This window comes from Erithacus rubecula (genome assembly GCF_903797595.1).
Source record: "Erithacus rubecula genome assembly, chromosome: 5".
NCBI lineage: Eukaryota > Metazoa > Chordata > Aves > Passeriformes > Muscicapidae > Erithacus > Erithacus rubecula.
The window spans coordinates 5998969-6026159 of NC_136687.1; the positions used below are offsets into that span (position 1 = coordinate 5998969).

Below are 27191 nucleotides of genomic sequence, written 5' to 3' on the forward strand. Positions count from 1 at the left end.
ACTGCAGTATTTCCAGCAAAAGCTCAAGGCACTGAAGTAAGGGTTGAGTGACTAAGAGGACAGTAAGTAACAAATCTCCTTTACAATATATGCTTGGCTCTCTATAACTGAAATGCAAATACTTGGAAACAGTGTCTGCTGGTGTATTTTAGCCACAATTGGAAGCCCACACTTGAGAAGACCCTGCCAGGCTGTAAATTTTTATAGGAGGGAGGATTTCTTTTATCTATACAGCACATGGCACAAGTCCCACTAGATATTCCTGTAACAGGGCACTGAACCAGTTTATCAGCTCTCCTGGGCTGGCCACACTCTTACCCTCCCCCACTACCTGAAGCTTCCTCAATTAATACTTTATTTTGTGATTATGCTTGAAAAAGATCTTGCAATTCCTAAGAACCTTGACAGGGAAGTCTGCTATCCTCTGTGTGAAATATTCCTTAGAATAAGGCCAAATTATGCAACAAGGTCACTTTCCTGAAGAGGAAACACATCCATCTTGCAACTACTGCTTTTTGAATAGATGTTAAAACATCCACAAAGATCTCATGCCTCTGGAGAATTTATTAGGGAAATAATGGCAGATTAAGATGGACACACAAAACAATGAAATTACAAGTTTCACCTGAGGTTAGCATTTTCTGCTTCATGCCAAGAAATGGATCTACTTTGAAATGCTTGCTCACAAATAGAATCTCTTTTGTGCAGCTGGAGAGAATGTTCAAAAGGAAAGGAAATGTGTGGTACAACATTTAGGACAATGCTGCAAGTTTCAGTTGGTTTTCTGTATCTTAACAGCTGTTCTTTTGTTAAAATAGTCACTAACAAAGACACCTAGTCTGAACTGAGTAACTGGAAGAGTCATGCAAGTGAGGCTGAATTATAATTTACATCACTAATTTTAAGTGTTCTTTGCTAGCAGAAGCCAATTGTAACAAAAATAATTCTGGTTATTCTTCTACACTCCAATGTGCTGCATTAAGGACTTCACAGCCTGTGCTATCCCTCCTCATTATTTTCAGAATGACAATTTCATCTTCATACTTTTAAAATTAATGGCTTTAATTTCAAGGCATTTTTTCCAGTTTCCAAGTATATTTGAATTCCTCAAATTTATCAGCATCCTTTCCAAACCACAGGGAAGCAATTGTTTATTATTCAAATACTAATTTAATCACCACCACCATACAGATGTGACTCAGTTTGAATAGGCCATGCCAGACCTCCATTTCTCTACCAAATATCCTCCAAATATGACTGGATATGAAATAGTGAGGAGAAACACTGACCTTTGCTCAGGATGTAAAGAAGTGATTAAGTCAAGTAGTCTGACCATTGGCTTTTCCTCTCAGGAAGTCAGTCTAATTATGTATCTTTCAACATAAATAAGCCTCAAAAATTAAAAATAATGAAACCCCACATGCCTGGAAGGGGTTTTACAGTAAAACTTGTTCCTTTCACAAACCCTTGACTGGCAGTGCTCATGTTTCCTTCTCAATACCACACCTTGAAGTCTAACAGCTCACATGCTGTTACTTCACAAACCAACATGAGATTCTATAGGGGAATATGAAAAAAGTACAAGTTTAGTCAGAATATACTGAAAAATCCAAGACTTTTGAGCTCTATGAAAGTTCTGAGAGTTCAAGGAAATACAGACCAACTATTTCATTTAGTGCTGTTTTCAACCCATGAAAGCCACAATGTGCTCACAGAACTTCTCACTCCTTTTGTGAGGTAGAGTTGAGCAACCAGGGACACTACCTTGTGAGTACAACACCCAAATCGAGGAAAAAAGCTTGGAACAACCTTCCTGCTTCTACAGCAGGTCACTCACTCATTTTCCTGAGGGCAGGTGCAGAACAAGGCTGTACAACACAACTGAGCATGCACTGGCTGAATTACACCAGCTTGGAAAATTAGCATGTCATTTAACAGAGCAGTAAAAAGCTGCAGCCAGTATTTTACAACATAAAAGAGAAGTACTTGGTCACCACACAGCTTACACAAATGAAAAAGTGTACTATGTCCTATACATGTTGTCTTTCTGCCCAGTTCAGCTGCACAGTAAATAGCTTTGAAAGAGCTATTATTTTTCTTTTATAACCCTCATTCATGAGCTGTATTACAGAATAGCTTTCCCCCAGCTATTTTATCTACTTGTGCCAATACACTTGTGCAGATGCACTGCAAAAGGTATCACAAAACTGATAAGGTTTAACTATATTAACCCAGGCAAGAAAAGTTGGTCTTAATCCTCAATCAGCTCCCAATGAGGGTCACCACATGGTGTCACAGAACTTTGTGCCAGCACAAGTAACAAAAGGTGCAGGCAAGATCACTTCACAATTGCTCTAAACTGCTGCTATTCTAAGAAAATACAGAATTAATCTGAAGTTCTTGCCAAAAAGCCTAAATGTGCTAGCAGTGATACCAGACCATTACCAGCAGTCTTTTTCTCTTGGTGAAATATTGTCTTCATCAGTGGAAAAAGCACTTTTTCTCATGTTAGGTTCACATTTTAGTCAGGAGGTCATTATTTGCTTCCATGAATCCTTTTTAGTAGGGAACAAGCTACTTGCACACTTTTATTCGCACTTGCTTCTCTATTTCCATACCTAACCATGCAATTTCCACACTTTTTCAGGGTGCCATTGTGTACAAACAGAACCTGTTCCTGTCCTCAGAACCTATTTTCTGTAAGAACTAAAGCACTTACAAAACCAATTACTTGACAGATAAAAGGAGGAGAGGAACAGGAGAAGGGCGAGGACGAAACAACTGATGAGACACCACGCGCCATTTTCCGCTCCACTTGTTCCTTTTCATGCTTTATTGTAAGTCCAGATAAGGACAGGAATAAAAAAACCTACAACACATTACAGCAAGCCAACACACTCCTGTACAGACTCCACACAGGGTAAAAGCAGTGATATGTCCCTCTCTGCTATTAGAGGTCTGTGGTTCAAAACCTACAGTGACTATTGTTAAAAAGACTAGAAACTACAAGATATTGCTACATGTTTGTAACTAAACACTGCTACTGGTTTTAAGTCATTATTGGCTCAAAATTAGGCCCAGAATTCAATTTCCAATAATGACTTTGCCAGTTCACAGATACAGCAGACTCTCCTACAAACTGCTTGTCCCAAGTGCTTTATCACACCAGACAAAAATGCAAGTTAAGTATGCACTTCTCCTGAGAGTTAACATCATTTCAACACCTTAAATCTGCCTTTCAAGAATAGCACATATTTAAGGGGAAGGTGAAATAACAGTAAAAATCCAATGGACCTGCTACAGTTTTGAAAATAAAGCTGTTTGATTAAGGTTAGATATCCTTACTGGACAAGGAACTGCATACATGAGAAGTGCAGGTGCTTGTGCACAAACTCCACCACATTCATGGTATGCTTCACCTGCTTTGGGCTTGTGAAATAAATAAGGAAGCAGTTCAGCTGTTTAAGTAAGTTACAATGCAGGGAGAATTTTAAATTAACTGACACACTTCAGGTCCAATATTTGGTTATTTTAAAAAGTAAAAAACTATAGTTGAACAACGCTTCAACATTTAGTCAAATTAAGTTTTTCTGTGTCCCACTGGAACACAAAAGTTTGACCAACAGAAGGGTGCCACTGAAAAGTCAGTAAAACAAAATTACTGCATTCCATACAGAACATGGTTTTGGGATTCTCAGGTAGGCAGCTAAAACTGACAAAGGACTGTTCTGTATTACTCACTCCAGAGTAAATATTTCATTCACAAGAGAGATATGAAGACAATAGAGTCCTTCATGCTTGAATCACACAATCTACTCAGATTAAACCAGCAAGAATAACACCATAAACTACAAAGTTTTGCAGAGCACCAGTCACCTGAGACACTGAAAAAGCAAGGATCCACTCTACTAGCATCAACAACAGTCTTTAGTTTAACTGTATTTACTTAATTACCTGTTCTCCTGCCCAGTGCTGATAATTGCCTACCTAGCAGTCAGGGATTTTTGTAATTAAAACTCTTGTCAAATATAAAGATATCAATCACCTAGTCTACATGGGGTGAAGAAAACACCAACCCATACAAATGTATGTGCATTTTGCTAGCATCCTGAGATGCCTGGGTAATCCTTTTCAGTCATTAGAACACTTCCATGAGGAGAACTGGCTTTTTGCTAAGTAAAATGAAGCAGCAAAGTTCAAAAGAGTGATTTTTTACATTAAAAAAGCATCACTTCAAAAAGGGACTAAACACTGAAGATCCACTTTTTCCTTTCCCTTACTACTCTCAACCAACCTTGCAAACCAGTCCTAACTTAAATAGCTGAATTCTGGCTGATCTGCATTCTTGAATTTGTTATGCAGTTTTGAGTTACTTGGCATTTCACATTTATTTAAAGTTGTTTTGGTAGATCCTTACCAGATTAATATTGTATGTTTTACAGGTCAGATCATCCAAGCTCTGGTTCTGCAGCTTTTCTGTTATTAGTGTTACCATGGTAGTTGTTCCTTTTCCACTGCTCACACAAGTGTTGGAGGCTCTTCAGTCTCTTCTTTCAATACTCATGAGCCATTTCTGTTTTGGTCTAGAATCTTGAGATTTATGCTTCCATCTTACTGCCAAAGTTTATTTCCAAATGCTGTCAGTGTATCATGTCTGGTTTCCTGTAAAATTGGATTAGAAAAAAGGAAGAAGTCAGAAAAATTCTTACATATATCATAATTAGTATTGCAATTACAGAACTCTTATTTGTACTATTCCTTCATGCAAATAAAATTAAAGCATTCTACTGTATTTTTTCATCACTAATCCCTTCCTAAAAAAAGAGAAGTGAAGTAGTGGTAACAAATACTACACCCACTTCCCAAACCCTCAGCTACTTTTTATGTCTTGCCCTGCATTTTTTTTTTCAGTTTTTTCTTTAAAGGTTACATAATTGTTACCTGTCAGCCAACACCAGATCTGGTAACCAGGACAGATTCCCATACACATAAAAGTATCACAGACAACAGCTTTGATATATTTATTCTGTGAGCAGTCATCTACATCAAAAGCACTAGGTTCATCAGCTACCTCTTTTTACCCTAAACATCCTCTACATATTTTCTTTCCCTCCAGGGACCTGCATTAACCATTCCTGAGGATTTAACTCTGCCAAGCACATTCAGGGAAAGCTTATAGAATATAACATGGGAAGAGATCTTCATAGAGGTATTTCTAAATTTGATCATGAGGCTTTGAGGAAGAATACTGATGCTACTAAGACCATAAGTTTACTTACATTTTCTAGTTTTAACATCTATAGTTTAAAAAAACCCAGAAAATTATTTTCAAATAATGTTTCCATAAAGATATTGCCTCTTCTACACTACTAATTAGCTATTTAAATAACCAGTAGTAGCAAGGAATAAAAGCAACTTGAGGCTATGAGTCAAGTTAAACCCACTTAAAACGAAGATATTAACAGTAGTAATGGTGATGTTAGACTATCTTTTAAACTTGTTGCCTTTAAAGACATCCTCAAATGTGATTTTCACAGATATGATTTTCATATGCTAACCATGCACTACTCCACCTTTACAGCAGTCTGCTACACACGAGCTTCCCTCAGCCTGAGAGTTGTCCCATAAACCTAACTTCTGCCCAACTTTTGGCCTTGCTTTTTTTTTTTTTCCTGTAAGATAGAATGCTTAGAAATGTTCTTCCACCACAAATAATGCTATCCAGATAGCTGGCAATTCAACTGGTCTGTTTTTACTTCATGTGTCCTATCAGGAATGCACACAACTTCAAATATTTACACCTTTTTCTGAAATTACACCAGGTCAAATATTAAAAACCCCAGTTGATATACTCAGTGGTAAAGGTGGCACATGCATTGCTCAATGTGAGCAGTCAAAGCAAAGTGTGGTTCATGAAATATTGAAGCCAAGTTTAAGGGCAAGCATGTGAACACAGCAGCTTCTAGAGCAGCACAATCAAACACTGCTGTGTCCCTTTTAAGCCTGGTGGAGTTGAAAGTAAATCTGGAAATCCAGAAGTCACAAGAAAGGCTGACTGGAGGTCAGATGTTGCTCCTTTACAGATTGAAAACATACTGAAGAGCTTCACAACTGTGTAAAGACTTTCAGACCTATGTTAAGGATGGATGTTTCCACTAGTAAGACACTACTACTAAGAACCAGCTGAAAAAGTTCAGCATATGTTTAGTTACTTTTACTTGGAAGGGCCATAGAATAATGTGGGTTATCTCCCTCAAGGAAAAAAAATCAAAGCCCAATAAAACTGGTTTTTAATCAGTTAATAGTAGTTAGATACTGCTTAGAACTTCAAATGTTTCACTGAAAGTTAAGTCAGCTTACTACAAGCTAAAATAAGGAGAGACTAGACAGAATGACATTAGACTTTAGTTAATGAATCAATTGAATCAAAGGATAAAGGGAAAGCAAATGAAATCATAGAAGCACAGCACTTTCAGAATCATGCTGAATTGTAGCTATCCACATTCATAAATCCTACCAGCTACTGACAAGAATATTCAGGCACTGCAACCATTCAGGCTCTTTCTGACATCATGGAACCCAATCAGTTCTGAGACACAGGCAACGTGGAAACACCCCCCCCCACCACCAAAAGTTTCATTTTAGCAGCTCACACTTAGAATAATAATTTTTCAAATGGAGACATGCTCCATTGACTAAGATTTCAATTTTAAGTATGGGGCAGGGCTGAAAAGATGCTGAAAAGCCTTCACCTATCTGCTCCCACTTTCTCCTGCTCCCACACAGGTAAATCCCATTTCTCAATGTGAAGCACAACCCTGACAGCAGGGGCTGCAGTTCAGATCAGAAGTACAGTTTACAAGTGAATTCTCTTCTTAAATGTGCTTGATCAGTACACTGATATTAACTGTTTTACACTAGAAATCTGTTCTTACTGGGCAATTCTTGTTAAGGATGACACAATAACTGTTTAAGTGGTCAAAGTGTCACCAACACACTCCCACCACTGACAGTCATTCTAGGTTGCAGTTTGATGTACCTCAGCTGCCAACACATTCTCTTCTCTGGCTATTTGTGGCCCACAGCAGTGTGCCAGCACAAGTGTTTCTGCTCATCACAGAGAACTAGATCAAGGAATTTTTTTAGCTGGATGAAACCAAAACACTTCCTTTTGTTTCTGGGAAATGTTTTCCAGCTGGATTGCCATGAACTGGACACAAATGCTTGTGTGGGTGCATTGTAGGATGCTGACACTGCTTGTCCAAGTACCTGTCCAATTACAGCATCAGAAAAAAAAAAATCCTCACCATCCAAGAAAGCCAGTTGACATCAGCATTTCCTACACTGAGCCACACAGATTCTTCTTTAATTAGAAATTAAATCATCTTCTCCTGAAGTATGGTTTGAAAATATTTTGCTCCCATCTTGCTTTCCCTTTTGTACTCCTTTGACTGGTCAAACTTACCAGCTCAAAGAGACCTGAAATCCCCCCTGCAGCCTCAGCACCTTAACTCAGTGACCAAACTCCTGGCTCACTCAGGCTGAGCTATGTATACTCTACAAGGAATTGTTTCCCTCATCTTTACTAATTAATATTGGCTGCCAGGAGACAAGAGTGTCTTCAGAATGACTTCACTCAGCTCTGGTCATTTTAAATCTTCACTATTATGTATTGTAAGCTTTTAGCCCCTCAGTACCTCTTAGAATAAAGTGCCTCACTTAATTTTCCTATTTTTTAGGGTTTCATTTATTATAAGAGACTCTGCTATGGTATATATTTCATGGATCCACAGCAAGAATAGAGTAAGGAGTTTACTTAATATACATTTTTCACCATGCTGTATTTCTAGAGCTGGTTAAAGGCAGCCAACTTGATTTTTCAGTCTCTCCTTATCATACTCTATGCTTATCAGGCTGAATCCCTCTCAAACTGCTCAGCACTTCATACTAATTGGATTTTCAGTAATATGAACCATTCAACCATCCTTGCTAGGCCAACAAGGATGCTGCTGAATTTGCATGGTTTCAGAGATCCTGGCACAACCCAGTCTTGCTCCAGTCTGCACAGAGCCTGGCAGCACAGCCCACAGGTAACAAACACACCTCTGCTGTCACTGAGTCTCCACAGGCAGCAGCAGAGCCAGGCACTGCCAGTTCAAACAGGAATATCCTCCAAGCCTGGAGCTCATAACAATAGGCCTTGGAGCTCCAAGTTGGATGCAGTCCTACAAGATCATGGCCATCTTTCCCTTAGCACAGCATCCTTTGTGGAGCCTGATTAGGCAGGATAGTGAGCAAGCTGAGACCTCCAAGATAAACACACACAACAAAAGATGTTAGTCAGTCTCTGTCCTGGGAGAGAATTAATCTTCCTATGATCTCCTTGAGCTGAGGGGCAGAGGTGAGAGATGGGGAGGAAGAGAAGATATTTTGTTGTTGATAGGTAGACTACTCAAAAGGAATAAATGGAATATAAAAATCAAACTCCAAATGCAAGCCAAAGCTAACATTCCTCAAAGCTGGAGAATGAGCTGTGATGGAATCAGTATCACCAGTGCCTCTGATTTAAAGTTCTTTTCTATTCATTCTGGAAGCTGAGAAAACTAAAGATTCATTATTATATCTCCATAGTACTACTAAATGAGAGAGGGCTTATTTCTTTAAAAGATTAGCTACAAGTAGTAATGACTTGTAAAATCTCTGCCCAAATTAACAGTGGAGATAGAACAGAAGTGCTCATGTCACGAATCCTGTATCTTCTCAGTGACATCACTAGTATCTTTTTTGGGGAAGACTACTAAAAATACAGATTATCCAACCTCCCAGTCAATTAAAGGATGTCAGAGGCTCATTCAGTTTGACAAGCTACTTTCAAAGAGATGAAGAGTCCTGATGAAGAAGACAAAGCCAACACAAAAAAATCTCTCCTTGGCTCTAAGAAAGTAAGGCAGCCAGACTCATTTCCCAACCCACTTCTCCTCCTCTGCATCCCACAGGACAAAATGTTCCAGCAACAGCTCATCTCGGTGGGAAAATTTACATTTGTTTGAAACACTTCTAGCAATTTCTTCTCTGTTTCTGGAAGCTCTATCTTGGATAAAGAAGAGGAGATCACAAGATTTTTAGATGAATTCCCCAGAACACAAATGTAGGTGTTTCTTGGTGATGACTATTCCATTATTTTCCTGCCTGTGGCATTAAAATGACCTGTGAGAACACAGGGGGTTGTTTCCTCTCTTACTTGACATTATTTCCCACCCTTTGCTCTGAGTGCTACATGGAACCTTTATTGCCAACAATCCCATACATGCACTTAGCTGGCTCCCAGCAGAAGAAAAGGATTAGCTGGAGTCAAAATTCCAACTGGGATAAGTAGGTCCTTTAAATTATTATCTCTGCTTCAGCAAGCCAAAGGAGCTAATCACTCCAGCAGTACTAGCTCCAGATCTAGATGATTTCACCACTAGGCTCCAGATGAAAGGTGATATGATTTTTTGCCTCCTGGCACTTTCTGCAGCATCCAAGAAGCACTTCAAAACTGAAGCATCACACAAAACTGATCAAGTTTTAACTTTGTCTGTCCCATCCCTCTTATGCTTGCAGCAACACTAAGTTAGAAGACCAGCTTTTCAGAATACTTTCTACCATCTGACAAAAAGCTACAAAATATCTATTTTCCTGCAATGCAAAATTTCAACTTCCAAAAGGGAAGAGAACATTCTACTTCTAAAAATACATATTATTTACTACAGTGTTAAGAAGTTCACAGAGAGGCTAAGCATTCCTTACAACATAAGTCTATTATTAATAGCTTTTAGCCCAGAAAAGTTGTTGATAGCAGGCACTTAAAAGAGAATTATTTGGACTCTATCCTTTCCAGTACTAATCTCCAATATGGCTATTCTGCAAACCTTCCAAAATTCCACACCAAGTTTAAAAAAAAAAAACAAAACAGTTTTAATTAGAAAGAATTCTTTCTATAGGTGTAGAACTCCTACACCTATATATTTATAAATAAATATTTGGGGGATTTGTTCTAAAAGGGGACACCTCCAATTCCAACATATAATTCAGGAGTCCTCTCAATGCCATTAACTAGCACCCCTTTACTTTCTGAAGTTCTTTACAAAGAGGTTTTTAACAGAGCATTAGAATAAGTTTGGCCAAAAGGGACAAAGAGGAGAGAGTTTATAATTCTAGCTTGTATTCTGTAGAAACTGTTTCACAAACATCTAAAAAATTCTGTTTAAACTGTGGTTTTTCTCCCTGAAGAGATCAGATGTGACAAAATAAAGCTTAAAACCACACTCAACACATTCTAGAACTCTGAACAAGCAAACCAAAGAACCCAGTTTCAACATTTGCAAGTCAGTTGCTCTAAAAGGACTGAAGACATTTCATTTCTCTTCACTTTCTCCATGCAGTGTTTTCATGAGCCAGTTTTTATAAAAAGGAAGCTTCAATATTAAGAGGCATTCAAGCTGGGATTCAGGTTGACACAGCAAAAAGAATAATAGGCTAGAAGACATCCTTTACATCAACTTATGGGAACTGGAAAAAATTTCAGATATTCCACAGGCTCTGGAAGCACAAGGAGTATCAAGAGCTCAAAACTGTCTGCTGATGAATATGCAATAATGTGCAAGGCTGAACTACAGATACCACTGTGAGGTTAAAAATTAGGAGTGGGTTGTTAATGTCTCCAGAGAAAGATGAGACTAAATATTATGTTTACTTACCTCAAATGTAGAGAATCACTACTGAGCCCAGAATTTCACTGTTTTGACCCTAAAGCTTCACCACTAAGCCCAACCAGTCAGTGAGGCCAATGAGACAAAATATAAGTTGCTACTAAATAAAGCTGCATCCTGCACACTCACTTCTACTCCATCTCCCACACTTCAGATCCAAGAGCTCCTATGAGAAGGAGGCAAAGTCTCAACCAACATACACAGCCTTTGGATTCCACTTTACTTAAAGACAGGATATGCTGGGAAGAGGCTAAAGGTAATTCTTTGGTATTACCTTTGATGGCATGGTTACCCATCCTTAGCTGTACAATTCACCCAGCTTGGCTGAGGAACAAATACAAAACAAACCTAAAATAATTTAATACATTTTGAATTAGAACCAAAGTATTTTACATGATGAACTGTTGTCCGCAATAAATACACTCCCTTTTACTTCTCAAATTACTGTCAGTGGTCTGGTTTTAAAACAAGATGAGTCTCCTTCCAGAAATGAAAAAGAAGGGTAGAGACAGGCAATGTTAAACCTTTGTCACAGTTTATAAAGCACACTTCTCAAAGCAACAGAAGTGGTGAAGTAAGCTCAAGAGACTTTTTCCAGGTCATACCTAATTAAAGCAGGGAATATATCACTACAGAAAACTAGGGCTAAGAACTCAACTCAGCCAGAGGTTAAAGCATTTTTTTATTGCCAACTCCTATCAGTAAGAAGTCAGTCTCTCAGGCCTGATGAAGACCCAATACTCATATCACAGACAAGTCATCCTGCATCTTTTAAAGTACCTTTGTCAGACAGGACACCAGATGAGCTGTGCCTTGTGTCTGAGGCTGCACAACACTGCTGTTCCAAGATGCTTATGCTCTTTCCTAAAATAATGCACCACACTGACAGGAAAGGATTTCATTATTTTTTCTGAAGAATATTTATATCTGCTCTGTTTGGAGTTCCATTTGAATGAGCCATCAGCACTGGCCCATGACCAGTCATCTCCCTGCAATGTGATATTTGGACTCCTCCTCATCCCTACTGCAGAAAGACTATAATGTGATGTTGAAGAACAGAACTCTGATCTACTGAGGCTTGAACACATGAACACCAAACCATTGGCTTTTGCTGCAATTATGAACTAAATGAGCTAACAGTCATTATTTTACTACACTACTCACACCAAGAGCTATTGCCTGTTTAAGCAATTCAGAATAGAATCTAGTGGGTAATCACCACTTCAGTGCAACTTTTAGTGTATATTACTAAAAGCTCAAAGTTCAGGTCCTACACAAATTACTTCCACCTCCATATACTGTTTTTATGAAAATGCTATTTAAAACCTATGGAAGTATTTACTTCATAGACTAAGCCTCCAGGAAGATGCAAAATTCTGACTTAAATAGTAATCTATGCTGATAATATTAGTGTTTGGAGAAATGCACCAGATTTTCATTGAAGCAAGTGATCCAGACTGTGCAAGACCCATGAGTTGACTTTTTTTATTCTAAGGCTTGAAGAATGAAAAAAAAAATAGAACAACTGGCCCTACTACCAATATATTTGCTTCACTCTACTGGTTAGAAAAGCCAGAGTAAAAAAAAAAATAAAATAATGAGTAGTATCACTTACTTTCTCATAGTGTTTGCCCTTAAAACTGAAAAATAAAACAGGCACATTTTTTTCTTTTTTAAAAATACCCAGGGCTGAAAAAAAAAAAAAAAAATAACACTGACCTTTAACTTGCATGGCAGTGACAATGATTACCCCACACACATCCTGCTCCACTGTGACAGAATGGAACAATACCAGCACTGAAGTACTGTTCTATTACCAAAGCCTATGGGCTTGGAGCTGAGGGATTATACAAATCTCTTCCATACATCCTGCTCCCAAAACACACACAGCTAATAAACCTCCTCCTGTTTGCCTTCAGGTTCATTCTGAGGAGTTTCAGACATCTGGTTGGCTTGTTTAAAATAAAAAGCCCAACTAGTAGGTTTGTTTTTATGATCCCAAGTGTGAAATGTTCTTGCTGGAGGCCTCAGGCCAGGTGAAAACCACTTATGCTAAGATGCTACTTCATGGCATTTCAGGGATCTAATGAGCTATATAATCTGCACACAGGGACATCTCCCTTCATTAGCTTGCATACAACTATGGAAATTAAAAATGAGGAACCTATGGTAGTCCAAATATTTTTCAGTAAATAGTACAGCTGGTGAACTGTAGATAGAATTAAATTTAGAACTCAAGTTCTGAGCAGTATTCTGTAAATATCTATACATCTCAATGCTTACAGCAAGATGAAGCACATTTCTCCAAGCCTCACTGTACTTATTTTTCATACTATGAGTAACATTTTCTTCTCATGACAAAGTATTATGCCCAATTTAGCAGTTTAAGCAAAGTGTCTGTCTCAAAACTGGAAGTCTCCAGAAGATCACTGTGCAAATAAACTGAGCATATGAATGTGTGCACCCTTATTTTAGCAGTTCACAAGTACACTGTTGACATATTTTCATATAAAACCCTGAAGTATAAAATAAAACAAATTAAAGGAAGAGTTTACACAACAGTAAAATTCTATGCAGGCTTGCATTAGGGAGTTAAAGCTTGCTGCTACATTATCTGTGGAAAGAGCATGGAAATGCATTGAACAGATAGGAAATATGGTGTGTAGCTGACAACCAAGTTCCATCTCATGGCCCAAACTTGCTCTCTATCATGGCTCACCATCTGCAATTTGTCACTGAAGAAACTCTAATTCCTGTGGCAGGAGATACCACCTCAAGAGGTGGCACACAAAGATCCCAAGTTCTGCAACACCCATCTAGTTACCAGATCCATCAGAATCCAGGCAATAAAAACCAAGTACTACACAGCTTTCAAATAGCAAAAACTTACTTAAAATAAAGACATCTTGGTATCACACTACAAACAGCAAAACTGAGTGGTAGTTTGAAGGATTTCTTCTTGTTGCTCTCACTTTGCTAAACTATGGTTCCCATCAACTCAATAGGTGGTTTCCAACTTCTGTTTTGCACATACCACAAGATTTTGAATGGTGAAGTCTCTGAAGGGATCTGCACTACATATAATCTGCTCTACATATGATCCTTCAGTCCACAAATGACCCAAGTATGAGCAGACCACAAATTAAAGCCCATTAAAATAATGGAATGAAATACAAAGACAAAGGCAGCACACATCAATACTGTGTGTGCTTTCAGCATTCAATTCAGACATTACTTCAAGTGTCACCAGGGACATCCCTCTTGCCAGACCTATTAAAGGTACTTCAAAAAAAATTAGTTCAGTTGAGCTATGCAGCTCTTACTAGTTCAGACTATTTGAAAAGCCAGATAACTACTTTGTCTCTATGCAGTCAGCCTTGAGCAGCACACTGAACAGCTGGATTCAGGAAATGCTGTGCTAGAGGTCAAGACACAAACCGAGGGGTATACATTGCAGTAGGTATTTAGAAAAAGCATTTGTAACAATTACATCAACTAATGAAACTTCATGAGACAAAGTTACACCATGTCAGAGAAGGGAAAAAAAAGTGAACTATTTTAGCTACATTAGTATGAATGTATTTCCTTTAAATATTGGAAGATCACCTTTGCTTGTTGGAAAAGCTCAGTATTTTCTGTGTACTACCTCAACATTACCTGATGTTCAATAAATGACTCACTGCTTCTACAAGCAAATTCTACTGGAAGACTTACTTGTCAAGTAAATCTTAGAACTCCTAATTCCAAAGTTTACTCACAGAGGATGGGCTATGAAGCCTTCATGTAAAATCATGTCCCAGTATAGGAAGCAAACAGGCACGAGGTCCCAGTTAGTACACAAATACTACAGACCATACTTCAGTCAGTACAAACTAAAACAACTATTTTATTTGAACACAGAAATGCCAGTTGGAAAATGAGTGTTGAGAAAAGCCTTCACTTTTAACCTCCCCTGACTGGGACAGAAACTCAGCAGCTTTGAATGGCAGCAGGTAAGTGGCTTGGCAAGCCCAACACATAACACCTGCAGACAGCAACTGTGCAAAGGAGGACAGGACCAAGAGTGCTTGGAAGGGAAATGGGACCTCCCACTTGGGCAGTTACCTTTACAGATGACAGCATTCCAACAAGATCAACTTTGGAAACAGAGCTGAAGCACAAAACAGTAAAGGTTTATCTGATGAAGTCAACACAGATGCAGTCTTTCAAATGATCTTTCAATGCTGACAAGAAGTGTACTACATCTAAGCCTCCTTCAAAATAAGCCTCTGAAATTACATCTGGGCTCCTGACATCTTCACACATGCAAAGGTTAAGCACGCCACAATCTGCATAAAGCAGTGACATCTTTCCTGCTGAAGATCTGAAACAAATGACTGTGTGAGGGGAAGTCACTGGCTGAGCACCTGGACTCAAGAAGCACTGAGGTGATAAACAAGCTTCTGACAGCAGCAGCCTTTTCTGCAGGTGCAACAGGCATTTACCTCTCTGCAGTTTGACTCAGTTCAACAGCCAGTTTAGTGCTCAGAAACAGGTTTGGTATTATTTGATCAGCTTGTGCTCCAGTGAGAAAAGGACAAAGGGAAGGTTCTCTCAAACTAGTTCCAAAGTTTAAGACTGTATATTTAATAGGATTATAAAGTTTAATCTCAAGGATGCATGACATTTTGCAGTCAACCATATTGGTAAAATTGGAGTATCACACTTTATACAGAAAAAACCTGCCACAACCATGAACACACCTTGGAAGAGCTTTGCTAAACATAGCTCCCCTATAATCCTGCCTAAGATCTGTAATAAATAAACAACTATTAGCCTAAAGTACATTCAGCACAATTTTCACCATACACATTGCCTTTAACTTCCCAGCACCAGGTGATGCTGCCTTACTGTTCTGGTAACAACTTGTGGGTTCAGAGTAGTCACTGAGGTAATCCCATCTAACAAACATTCAATATCTTTAGCAAAGGATCATCAGACTTTCTAAACCTCTGCTCAATTTAATACTGCAGCATGGTTTCAAAGCATATCTGTCCACCTCCTTAGAGCATCCAGTGGAAAGAATGATTGGAACATTAATTATTCCAGCTTGTAGCCAGGCACAATAAAACTTTTAACTATGCTCAAATACATCTCTGTGATGAGAATAAGCTGCTACACATGCAGGGACTGTAAATAAGGCAATGATAAGAGCAAGTCTAAGGGAATTACTGAATGGCAGAGATGTAAAGAAAGTTTAGAGGAAGAGGTACTAGAGAAAAAACAACAAATAGCACTTAAGAGAACTGTGTCAAACAGCCCCAACAGGGACAGGGCTCAGAAATCCATTCCTATGCAGCACAAGATTTATTATGTGCATTGAGTTTGACAGGGGAGATATCAGAACTAAGATTTCAAACAGAGAAAATTGCACCTACGGAGATGACAAAAAATACTTACAAACACAAATCCAAGAAAAATACTCTAAAGAAAAGCTGTTCCAAGCAGTGGAGCTTATCCTTTGACACACAGCTTGCAATGAAAGAGCAACTTCATCTCAAGAATGGACAGCTTCAAAAAACTCTAACTACAGATGACTTCAGTCACTAACACCTGGAATTATTTGCAAGGTACTAGATTTAGGCTGTTATATGATATATTTGAATACAGACAAACAGGACATGGCTGGGACTTTCTTAAAACAAAACACAAAATTGGGTTTGGACATCAGTTTCAGGTTAGGCTGTCTTCATTCCATGCCTACATTAAGAGAAAGGTCAAAATTCATGCAACCAGTCTCCAATCCCCCCATGTTTAATTAGAACCCCTGGGAAGCTTTTGTGAGCACTAGAGGTGTGCAGCACCCACCTGGTTCACTAGAACATGAGTGTAACAGGGTTTAGGGACAGGGAGAAACCTGTGAGCTCACTCACCTAAATTTCAGACTTGTGCTGCTGGGAGGTGAGCAAAGGCAGTCCTTTGGGAGACAATCACAGCCAGAGAGCAGCTGCCAGTGGTGCGTGGGAGAACACAGAGAGCAGGAATCCAGCTCAGTTCCATTTCTGTGCTTCCCATGATCTGCTGCTGGCAGAGGAGGCTTGTTATATGTAGGAGAACAGCAGGAAGGGCTGACTGCAAGACAGCCTTAAAATCCTGCATAACTTTGACAAGTTGGAAAACTGCTCTGCAAGTAATAGGACACAAGTGAGTTCTGAAAGGCACGCTCAGGCAGGATTAAATGAACAAACAGGAAGGTAAGTTCTTCAGAAGAAAGCTGTGAGCTAGGTGGGATCAACAGGCTGACCTTGAAATGAGTGTTAAGCTTTGTCTTTTATGAGTGTAAAAAACTCCAACCTATGGGGATGCATAAACAGGAATATCAGCTCCAGGGCACATGAAGCCATTTTTTCACCCCACTCAGCACAGAAATTCTCAACTGCAGTACAGACTTGGGTTCTGAGCATCACACTTGAAGCCCAATGTGAACTAACTTGAGAGAATGACAGGAATGATCAGAGCTGAAAAAAACATGACCTCTCAGGAAGACCTGAATATACTAGTTTTATTTAGGACAAAAGTATAACAAGGGTGGAGGGCAAGACACAAGGAAACAGGAACATTGCTAAGAAGAGCTGAAGTATTTTTTAAAAATTACTTACTACAGGGGAAGGAATAGCTGTCCCTTATGTCCAGGGAATTGGGCAATAAGCTTGACCTGCAGTAAGGAAGATATCTGTTCCATATTCAGAACAAGTTTTAGTCCAGTGCTTTTGCTGTATTAAGTAGAAAGAAGAGCTGCTCAGGCTTCTGCCATGAATCACATCAGATGTGCAATACCAGTATGGGGCAGGAGACTCACAACCAGCCTACACCTTCCACAGTCCTACTTTTTTTTTAATGATATGCACAGTTTCAAGCCCCTGTACCATTTTTGTTTATCCTCCTATAATATTTTTTGAGTATCAATGAGCTAGAAATTACTTTTCTGCTTTTTCAAATTAAAACTTCAGGATTTGCATAATGAGGTTATTTTATTATTATCCAAATGAAGTCACACCCACCCCATACTTTCTTCACGCAGAAGTAAATGCCCTGCTGTGGCAGCATGCAAGTTTCAGCAATATTGCAGTATCCTGCTGCATCTTTGCTGTGACCAAGAGAAGCCAGAAGCCTATTACTTCAGGAAGACAGGCGTGCTTTGCCTTCTAACAACCCAGCAGGGTGATGTAATGGCTTTCACTGATGTGGTGTCAAGGCACTGTCACACAAACGTGTGTGCACCTTTTACACCTCAGGCTGGGTTGGGACTTCCTCAGGATGGCAAATGCTGCACACGGCAAGAAAAGACTCCAAAACAAAAATTAAGATATGCAGCATTTTACAAATGGAGAGTTGAAGCAAAGAGTATTAGTTACAGCCAGAATTCACACTTAAACTGCAAAATCCAAAGTCAATAAAGCACAGAGGAATTAACTCTTAGGAGCTCAAGCATAAACAGACCACCTAAAAAGAAAAAAAGTCAAAGTACCATCCTTGTTCATCCTCTGTAATAGTCTGGTACTACAAGCTATCCAGGTACTTTCCTGCTTTATTAAATGACATTCTTCTGATTTGTGAAGCATGAAAACAGAAGAGCAGCAGCAGCCCACCCTACCCTCCCACAGTTCAGCAATTTCTTATCCAAATATTGAACCAGAAAGGTCTGGTGATGATGGGGTGCTAATGGAAGAAAAGGATGAAGTCAGCAGGCACATATGCAGCCAAGGGGACTGCTGTGCATCCTGAGAAGGGAAGAGGCCAAGCACCAGGCTGGCACTGGAACATGCAGGCTCACCAGCACCATCTCCAAACCAGCAATAACCTGCTGTCTCAACCTCTGGTAGCCTCTTACAACAGCAGCACTTCAGTTTAGCCTCCAAGTTACTCACACTTCTCAAATCCATCAAAGTTCAACTCTGTTGTTTCATTCCATCGTTTTTAAGAAATGAAAAGATGAAGTGCTGGGTACTTGTTCCTTTCCCCCTTCCCACTACAAGAAATACAAGCTGTACTTTTAGTCAATTCAAGTAACTAGTTCTTGAAAGCTGTTTTCATTACTCCTCTCTCTTCTCATTTACTAAATACTACATCAAATTATGCTCTGAAGCTCACCACTAGTCTTGAGGTATGCTCACACCACTACCCTCCATTCCAACAGATGGCAATGAATTATTTGCCCCTATTGTCACAATGAGATAACTGGGCAAAGAGCCAATTTTTTTTAAACCAAGATTTCAATTTTAACTGTCAGTTCATCAAAAATGCTGTACAAACACACAAGTAGGTCTCAGGTATCTAAAGAGAGACCAGTACTTTAAAAAAAAAAATCAGTAAATCACACCCTCCAACAGTCCATAGATCAGAAATTTCCTATGTTATGAAAACATAACATGACACAAAAACCACCTGCAGCCTCAATGGCCATTTACATACTAAGAGATGCTGAGCTGCAGAAGGCAGAACCCCAGATCCAGACCCACCATTCTGCCTCCACTATGCTCCCACAATTGTTTCATAGCCTACTTCACACCTCCAAACTTTAACCTCTTCCATCTTCTGCATACTACTTTTGGACAGTGGAAGCTGATAAGGCCACAGGGTTTAACAGACCCCAATGACACACAGCTTTTGTCACTTGCCCCCTTCCTTAAACACAAACTTTCACCCCTCTAAAACCAAAGAGGGTCAGATCAACAGAAACCTTGAAGACAGAAAAATGTATTTTTTCCTTGGGAAAGCAGGAAGAGTTAAAGAAAAAGAAGCCTTCAAAAGAAGAATTTTCATTCTAAACAAACTTTTGAGGGTAGAATAAAGAACAAAAATATCATATGGCATCTAGTAATAACTGTATGAGATGGATGAATACTTTACCAAGACAAAAATCTAATGCCACAATTAAGAAGGTGAAACATAACATGTGCACAGCACTGAAGGAATGATTTAGAGCTACTGACACCAACACAAGCTGTGCAGAGCAAAAATTAAGCATGCTGCAATAATAATAAACTGAACTGCCCAATTAGGTTAACAAATACATTTACCCTACAAATTAAAAAACCTCCTAAAGCCCTCGAAGGCATTAATGCTGTTCACAATGTTATTTGAGATGCAAATTAGGGACCTAAAGTTAATATAACACCAACAGAAGTTTCTATTATTCCTATTAATGGCTCAAGGGGAGGTGACAGTAAAAGAAAAGCCACAGCCCTGTTACATGAGGTCTCATTAGGACAGTACACGTTTTTCCTTCATTTTTAATACCTTCACCTTAATGCAGAACTGGGCAAGTTAAAAATGTGATCTTTCATAACCCAAGAAAACTGGAGTGAATTAACAAATGAACAAATGAAGCTGGTTGTCAAGGCTGGCTGGATGAGGGGAGTCTTAAGGAGAAACAGATTCCTCTAAAAAAATGGAATTTGGATCCTGTCTTCCAGCACCAGATCTCAGGCTACAGCACAAAAGCAAAGGTATAGACAGTGGTGCTGCACTTATTTCTTCAACTATTTCCTGTACCTGCTGGGTGTTCCAATTCTGAAGCTCAACAAATGCAGAAAATTTCTTGCAGCTCAAATGCCCTCCCCACAATGACGTGTAGGTCTTGGTACACAGAGCCCATTTTGCAAATGACACTTCTAATGAAAGCTCCAGGCAAAATACAGTTTGATTTCACACCCTTGGCTCTCTCTGCACACACACACTGAAGTGCAGCTGCCATCACTGGCACTGGATGTCCCAAGCTCTGGGCCTGATACATCACTGACAATTCTCCCCAGTGCTTTCCTACAATTTAATTCTCACAGGGACTTAAAACAATGTTGCCATATCAGGTTCAGAGCAATGATGTGAACATCAGGTGATCAGAACCCTTGATCTTACTGCTAACACCCAACCTACAGAACATGGCAGCTGCATTTTACCAGAATACACTCAAGCTCAAACAGAAGAAAGCAAATTATATTAGTTTTGTTTATATAACTCAATAAATACCCTAATTGAAACACTTCATATTACCTTAAAGCATAATATTCAACTGCTTACTTTAAAAAAACAGTGCTGTCAGTAAACTGAGAACCATAACCCAGATAATGTATTTAGTAACAACCCTGCCTACTTCCTCTCCTCAACCTAAAAATTAGCAGCAACACGGCCTTCAGAAGTTATTTACACCCACTGCAAAGCATTAGCAGTTAGCTGAGCAGCTTCTTGCCAGCTTGCTAATGATACTATTCCCCAAAACAACCAAAAAAGCCAAAACAGCACCAAATGCAGAAAGGGTTATGCCAAGAGTTGACAGTTACCTTGATCTCAGGTTTCTCTATATTTAAGAGTACCAAAATATCCAGTTGGATCATAACAAAAAGCTGTAGAGCAGACTGGAAAGGAGTTAAAAATATGCCACACCCCCTGTATTTTTTTTTTTACAGGCCTCCTCTTGAGTGAGAAGAAAATCCTTAAAGAAAATCATTTTCTGAAAATATGACTGTCTCAACTCCCCTAACAGAGTGTTTACAGTTAAGAGAAACCAACAAAGTGAAGGTGTTTTGTTTTTTTAAAGACTGATCACTGGACTGCAGTACTTCAATGCTAAGATCTCTTTAGGGACACAAACTTTATGATAACCAAAAAGCACATTGTGCATGTACAGAATCAAGAGATTAAAGCTTACCTCCCAAGAAAGTATCAGACACTGCACTGACTTCAAGGACCTGCATTTCTAGCCATGAACTTCTCCAGAATTGAACAGGGGTTCCCTGTGCTGATTAACCCTTCCTTCAGGAGTGCTCATCAAGCCCTCCACAGGTTTTTGTGAGCAGTTTCACCCTCCCCCCACAGTAAGGTTATATTAGTTACAATATGCAAAGTAAAAGTTACAGATAATTCCATGATGGGCAGGAATCCCTTGCATTTTTAAGTAGAGTGCCTACAAGATCATTCTTACCTGACTAACAGTGTTCAAGAATGCAGTAATCAAAAAAGTCCAAAAAGTTTATTTCACAAAAATTAAAATTACAGTTTAAAGCAAAGTTTTGTCTAAAAAGAAAGCACAGAACTTATGAGCTTACAGGAGACAGAGTAGCTCCCTGTTGCCAAAATACAAAATTTCTGTTTATATTATGACCATCAACATACACAAAAAGAAATGTAAATCATAACATAAATACTAATATTTTCCACTCAAGGCTTAAGGAGACTTCTTACTAGTTTTTAAGACAACTCCAAGCAGAACCACAGAGAACAAGTTTTTCTAAAAAACTCAAAGCCAGCATCAAAAAAGTGGAGGAGCAAGGCGAGAATTGTGCTTGGAAAGTTTTAAGTACACCATGATTCTAAAGGGAATAATCTATCAAACCACAGGAGGTGACTAGAACTGCCATCATCACTGCTAACACAAAGGAATGTAGATTGGGGGAGGCAACAGAGGAAGGGGGAGAAAGCACAGAGAAGGGAAAAGAAGGAACTAAAAAAGGGAGCCACAGTAATGGCTACCAGACTCTCAAGGAATTCCTAAAGGAAAGAATAAATCCTTCAAGGTTTGGTTTTAAATAAAGCAATCCATGCAATAAATTGCAGTCTTCTCAGTACAGTCAAGCTTTTGGTTTATCTGCCCACTATATTTTCATACATAGAGTTTTACATCTCTACTAAACTCCCAAAGCTCAGCACAATGGCTGCAAAGATAAATATTTCTTCTCTCAGCCTCATCATTCTTCTGAACCATAGCACCCTACAGAAAAACAGGTTTTTGAAAGGAAGTAGGGAAGTTTAACCATCCTGAATTTAACATATCCCCTTACAATAATTTAAGCAGCTTTAATTCCCCAGTTAAAAGGACAATAGCTATGGGTTACACACTGGCAGGTAAAGGCCACTAGAGGACTGCCACATTTCCACAGAACATCCCAAAAGGGCATCAACTCATTAGGGGACTGATCCTGCAGAGCACTACTTTGAGTTTGTGTCTAATAGGCAGCATTTACTTCCATAGGATGAAGAGTAGCATCTTGCTACTGATGTAAAAAAATAGAACTCCTTTAAAAACAGCAGACATGTTAATATGAACATTATCTCAAGGAAATTCAAAATGAATGAGTAGTGAACCCATTTTCTAGTTCAGAGTTCCAGCAGATTATGTAGAGCTACTTAAAATGTATGTTTTAGTCTCCTGCCTCTGAGCACAATTCTTCCAGGCATTTTTGGAAACTCTAACTGAAAGGATACAGGCTCTTTGGGCTTGAACAAGTACACTGCACCTCCAATAAAACCAGATCAAATAACATGCTTCATCAGGAAAGTTTCTGCTATTCAGCAAACATTGTGCTACACGTTTCATAAGCCCGACTAGAAGCAAGCCGACCATTCACAATTAAAACACACCCAGAAACGCTTCAGCTTGCCACAAGAGATACAAACTTACTGGTTCTTGCCAAAAATGGCAAATTTTTCTGACAAAAATATTTGCTATCAGTCAGGCAAATGAACGGGAGGCAATGCAACAGTAAATGCTCCAAGAACTGTTCTCAAGAGCTAATTTTAATGTAGGCACAGTGAACCAGAAAATGGATTTGACCAGCTGGCTCAACTCATCCCCAGGCAGAGACTTGGGGCTCATGGTGAAAGCCAGGGACAGAAACCCCCCCAGTCCCTCTCAGCACTGCCACCCCAAAGCTTTCAATGCTGGGATGGGGATGTCCTTCCCTAAAGGGGAAAATGCCTCAACTTTTCCATCCCGACCCCCGGAGCTCAGATCCCAGAGCACCAACCACAGCGGGTGCCTGCGCTCTCTCTCAGGACCTGAAGCGACCTCCTGAAACAGCACCCAGAATTTCAACCACACGCTTCCAGCCAGCCTTCCAGCAGGCCAGGAGACATTTAATAAGCCAAATAACCAGAACAAAGCCATGTTATTGCCTTGAGAAAAGCAGGGCTAACACAAAGAGCCCATTCAATCGCCCACTGAGTCCAACTGGTCCTTACACTTCGGGGCCATAAACTAGAAATCAACTTTCTCATTGCTGAGGGGAGGCGAAGGAAGAAAATCATCACCGTTTCCACCCAGAAACCACTATGGAAGGCAGCTATTGTGGAAAAGCAGGCACCTCCACAGAGGTAACTCTATCCTTGAGCCAGACAGGGGGGAATCGCCTCAAAATCGCCGGGGTACGTGCCTGCAGACATGTGTTTCCAGGGCAGCGGCACAAAGGAATGTCCGAGCCCCGCCGGGCCGGGCACCTTCCCTTCCCCGGGCCAGGCCCCGGGACACACGGCAGCGCCGCGCAGCCGGCCCGGATCCCGCCCCACAGCGCCCACGAACGCCAATAACTCAATTCTGGGGGGTTACGGGATTTCTGCCTCCCGGCCTCCAGCTCCCAGCGGCGCACGGCAGCAGCACCGGCGCTGCGGGGGGAGCGCGGCCCGGGCCGAGCACGGACAATAACAACACAGCGCACAATATCCACACCGCTTTACCTACGTGCCGAGGTAACCGGAGGGATGAGCGGGCTGCAGCCCTGCGGCAGCAGGAGGTGCCGCTGCGGGGAAGCGCAGCCTCGGGGTGACACCCCCGCCCCGCAGGGTCCCCCGGGCCGCGCTCGCTGCCCCGCCCGCCGGAGCTGCGCGGTGCGCACGGCCTCCTGCGCTCCGCCGAGGGCTCCGCGGATGGCCGGGCCGCCTCCCCTGTGCCCCGCACTGCCTGCGGGCCGACAGCGGGGCTGCTGCCTGTGCGGCTGCTGCCTGCAAGGCTGTTATTACCTGTCCGCCTGTTACCTACACGGCTGTCACCTGTTACTCGCCCGACTGTTGTTACCTGCCGGCCGCACTCGTTGCCCCCCCGCCCCATGCCCTCCCCCACGACAGCCGCCGGTACCTGCGCGGCCGCGCCGCCTCCCCCGCGCGTATGGACCGGGCTGCTGAATGGCAACCGAACAAAACACCGCCGGCCACGCCCCCTCCACCGCCCGCCCGCGCCCATTGGCCGCGCCGCCCGCCCGCCGAACCTTGACCCGCTCTGCCATTAGCCGGCGGGGGTGTTCGGCCCCGCCCACAAAGGGGCGGGGGGCGGGCGCTGCCCCGGTCGCTGCAGGGACGCGCAGCTGTGGTGCCGGGCGGGGTGGGGAGCGCGCGCTGGACTACAGCCCCCAGGAGGCCTTGCGGCGGCGGGCGGCTGCCACTGACTGGGCAGCGCGCGTGCGGAGGGGCGAGGGGCGCGCGGGGGTGATGACGTCATCGCGTGCCCGGATGGAGCCGCAAGGGGGCTGCGCACCCTCGTCCTCCTCCTGCTTTCCTTTTCCTCGTCTTCCTTCTCGTCTTCTTCCTCCTCCTCTTCCGATTTCTCTTCCTCCTCCCCCTGGCATGCTTTCTGCCTGTGCTCATGCTGCTCCTGGTCCAGCTGTGGATTCTGTTTTATGGGAAATTGTAGTCCACCTGCTTCCACGATCCCTGTCCGTATCCTTGGCAGGGATTTGACTCCATCCTTGCAATCAGCTTTTTTGTTCGCAGAATTCCCCATGAAAAACAAGCTATCCCCTGCAGCACTTCATCGTTAAATCCTATCCAAACTTCGAATTAATATTTTTATTTTATTTTCGATGAGAAGGAAGCGGTACGGTGCGCTCCACAGCCGGCCGGAGCCGCGGGGCTGAGGCGCTGCCGCCGCTCCCCTCAGCGCTGTGTCCGTGTGCTCACACCGCCCTCTGCTTGCCCGCTCCTGCTCCCTCACGGCTCCTCATGGCCCCCACTCGCCCTGCTCGCCCCACGGAGCCGTTCCGATGGGAGTTTCTCAGGGTGGCCGTGAGTCAACCCGAGCGGGGAAGTGGGATGTGTTTGGACAACAATTACGCCGTGCACTTGTCAGGGCAGAGGCTGCTTTATGTGGGTGCATAATCCTTAACGTCATGAGAAACCGAACCCTGATTTACTGCTGCCCACAGGCCTAACATCAGTGCGGTGCAGGTATTTCTTATTCACGGTAACTGCTACCTTTTAGTCCCTGTGACAACCATCTGTTGTTTCAGCCTTCTGCAACCTGTTCTTCTGTGTTTGCACATGGAATGATATTTCACTCACCTCTCCTTCGACCCTCGAGTTTTTCAGCTGAATTTACAGTATTTCCCTGGGAGAATTTGCTGAATTACAGGACAATGCTGCAAGAGACACCCGAGTTAACGTTGCAATGCAGAGTCCAAACCAAAATTGTATTCCTGGGAAATGTTTACTTTGGCTAGCTTACCTTCAAATTTAGACCTTAAGAGACCAATAAATTAAACCAAATTTCATTTTAAACAACATTACCAGGTTTTACTGCTGGTCTTCATCACTGTCCTCCCACCTTTTGCACTCTGTACAACCCCACTGTACTTTTTTCACAGTTTTCCAAGATTCCTTCCCCTGATTATACAATGAATATTTAAATCAGTGTTCTAGTTCTCTGTAAGATCAACACATACCTCTCTTCAGAAAGATCTTGCAAGCGATTACAGGTACACAGAAGAAAGTACACAACTTTCTCCCATTGCTCAGTCCTGGCTCTTGAAATGCTTTGTGATTGTGCTCATTTTGCTCCTGGCCTTATTGTGGATTCTGGTGCATGGGAAATTTTAGTTCATCTGCTTCCATGATCCTTGGCAGGGATTTGGCTCCATCCTGTAATCAGTTCTTGTTCGCAGAATTCCCCACTGAAAACAAGTTATCCCTGAAGCATTTAGTTGCTAAACCCTTATCCAAATTTAGAATTAACAATTTTTTGTTTGTTTTTTAAAATGAAGTTATGATACAATTTGTCTTTCACAACCATTATAAGTATTCCACCGGAGTAGAGCAGCTCAGGTGTGAGATTTTGATGTAAAACTGGCTTTCCTTTACCTATGACTTCAACCATTTCTATAGTTTGCAAACATTTGTGTTTCCATTATACTTTCCTCCAGACTCCTGTACTGTTTCTGTTTCAAGCAGGGTAAAAACAGAGGGAACTTCATGTATCTGAAATTGAAGTTTCTCAGTTGCAAATGTTCAGTCACAGCCCTGGCTGCAGCTTCAGGGGAGGCACGTGAAGGGAGCACAGCTGCTCTCAGCTTCCACAGGCTGGGAATTTCAATCTAGGGCAAAACTTTGCAGGAATTAAAATATCTTATGCACTAGATAAATCCCTGAACTTCTTTCTCTTCTTCTGTAATTCCCCCTATGTAATGTCTCCCCTGATCTATCACTTTCCATTCTCCTCTCCAAATTTATGTTTTTCACAAACATGTGAAATGTGTGATAATGGCTTCTTTTGGGATGGAAGTGCTTTTACCTTTCTATTGGTTCAAAACCACATGGGAAGATGAGCCTTTAACTAGAGATGTTACAGAGGTGGTACCTCCTATGATCCCAAAATTATCAGATGGGGAAACCATATACAATGGTCAACAAAACCTGCAGGAC

The 27191-nt window shown here is 41.2% G+C and overlaps 1 protein-coding gene across 4 annotated transcripts in view; it reads right to left on the reverse strand.

Moving 5' to 3' along the window:
• Positions 1-24739, reverse strand: part of FAM53A (family with sequence similarity 53 member A) — a 68792-nt gene extending 44053 nt beyond the window's left edge. For 2 of the 4 annotated variants that reach the window (XM_079306622.1, XM_079306619.1), the window contains exons 1-2: positions 24637-24739; positions 4418-4662 (exon numbers count right to left, since the gene is read on the reverse strand). In XM_079306622.1, coding sequence (XP_079162748.1) covers positions 4418-4495 — 78 coding nt within the window. In that variant the 5' untranslated portion in view covers positions 4496-4662; positions 24637-24739. Of the gene's footprint in view, positions 1-4417; positions 4663-17389; positions 17441-24239; positions 24498-24636 lie in introns of those variants that run through there. The other 2 variants (XM_079306621.1, XM_079306620.1) reach the window with 2 other exon arrangements.
• Positions 24740-27191: the final 2452 nt, after the last annotated feature.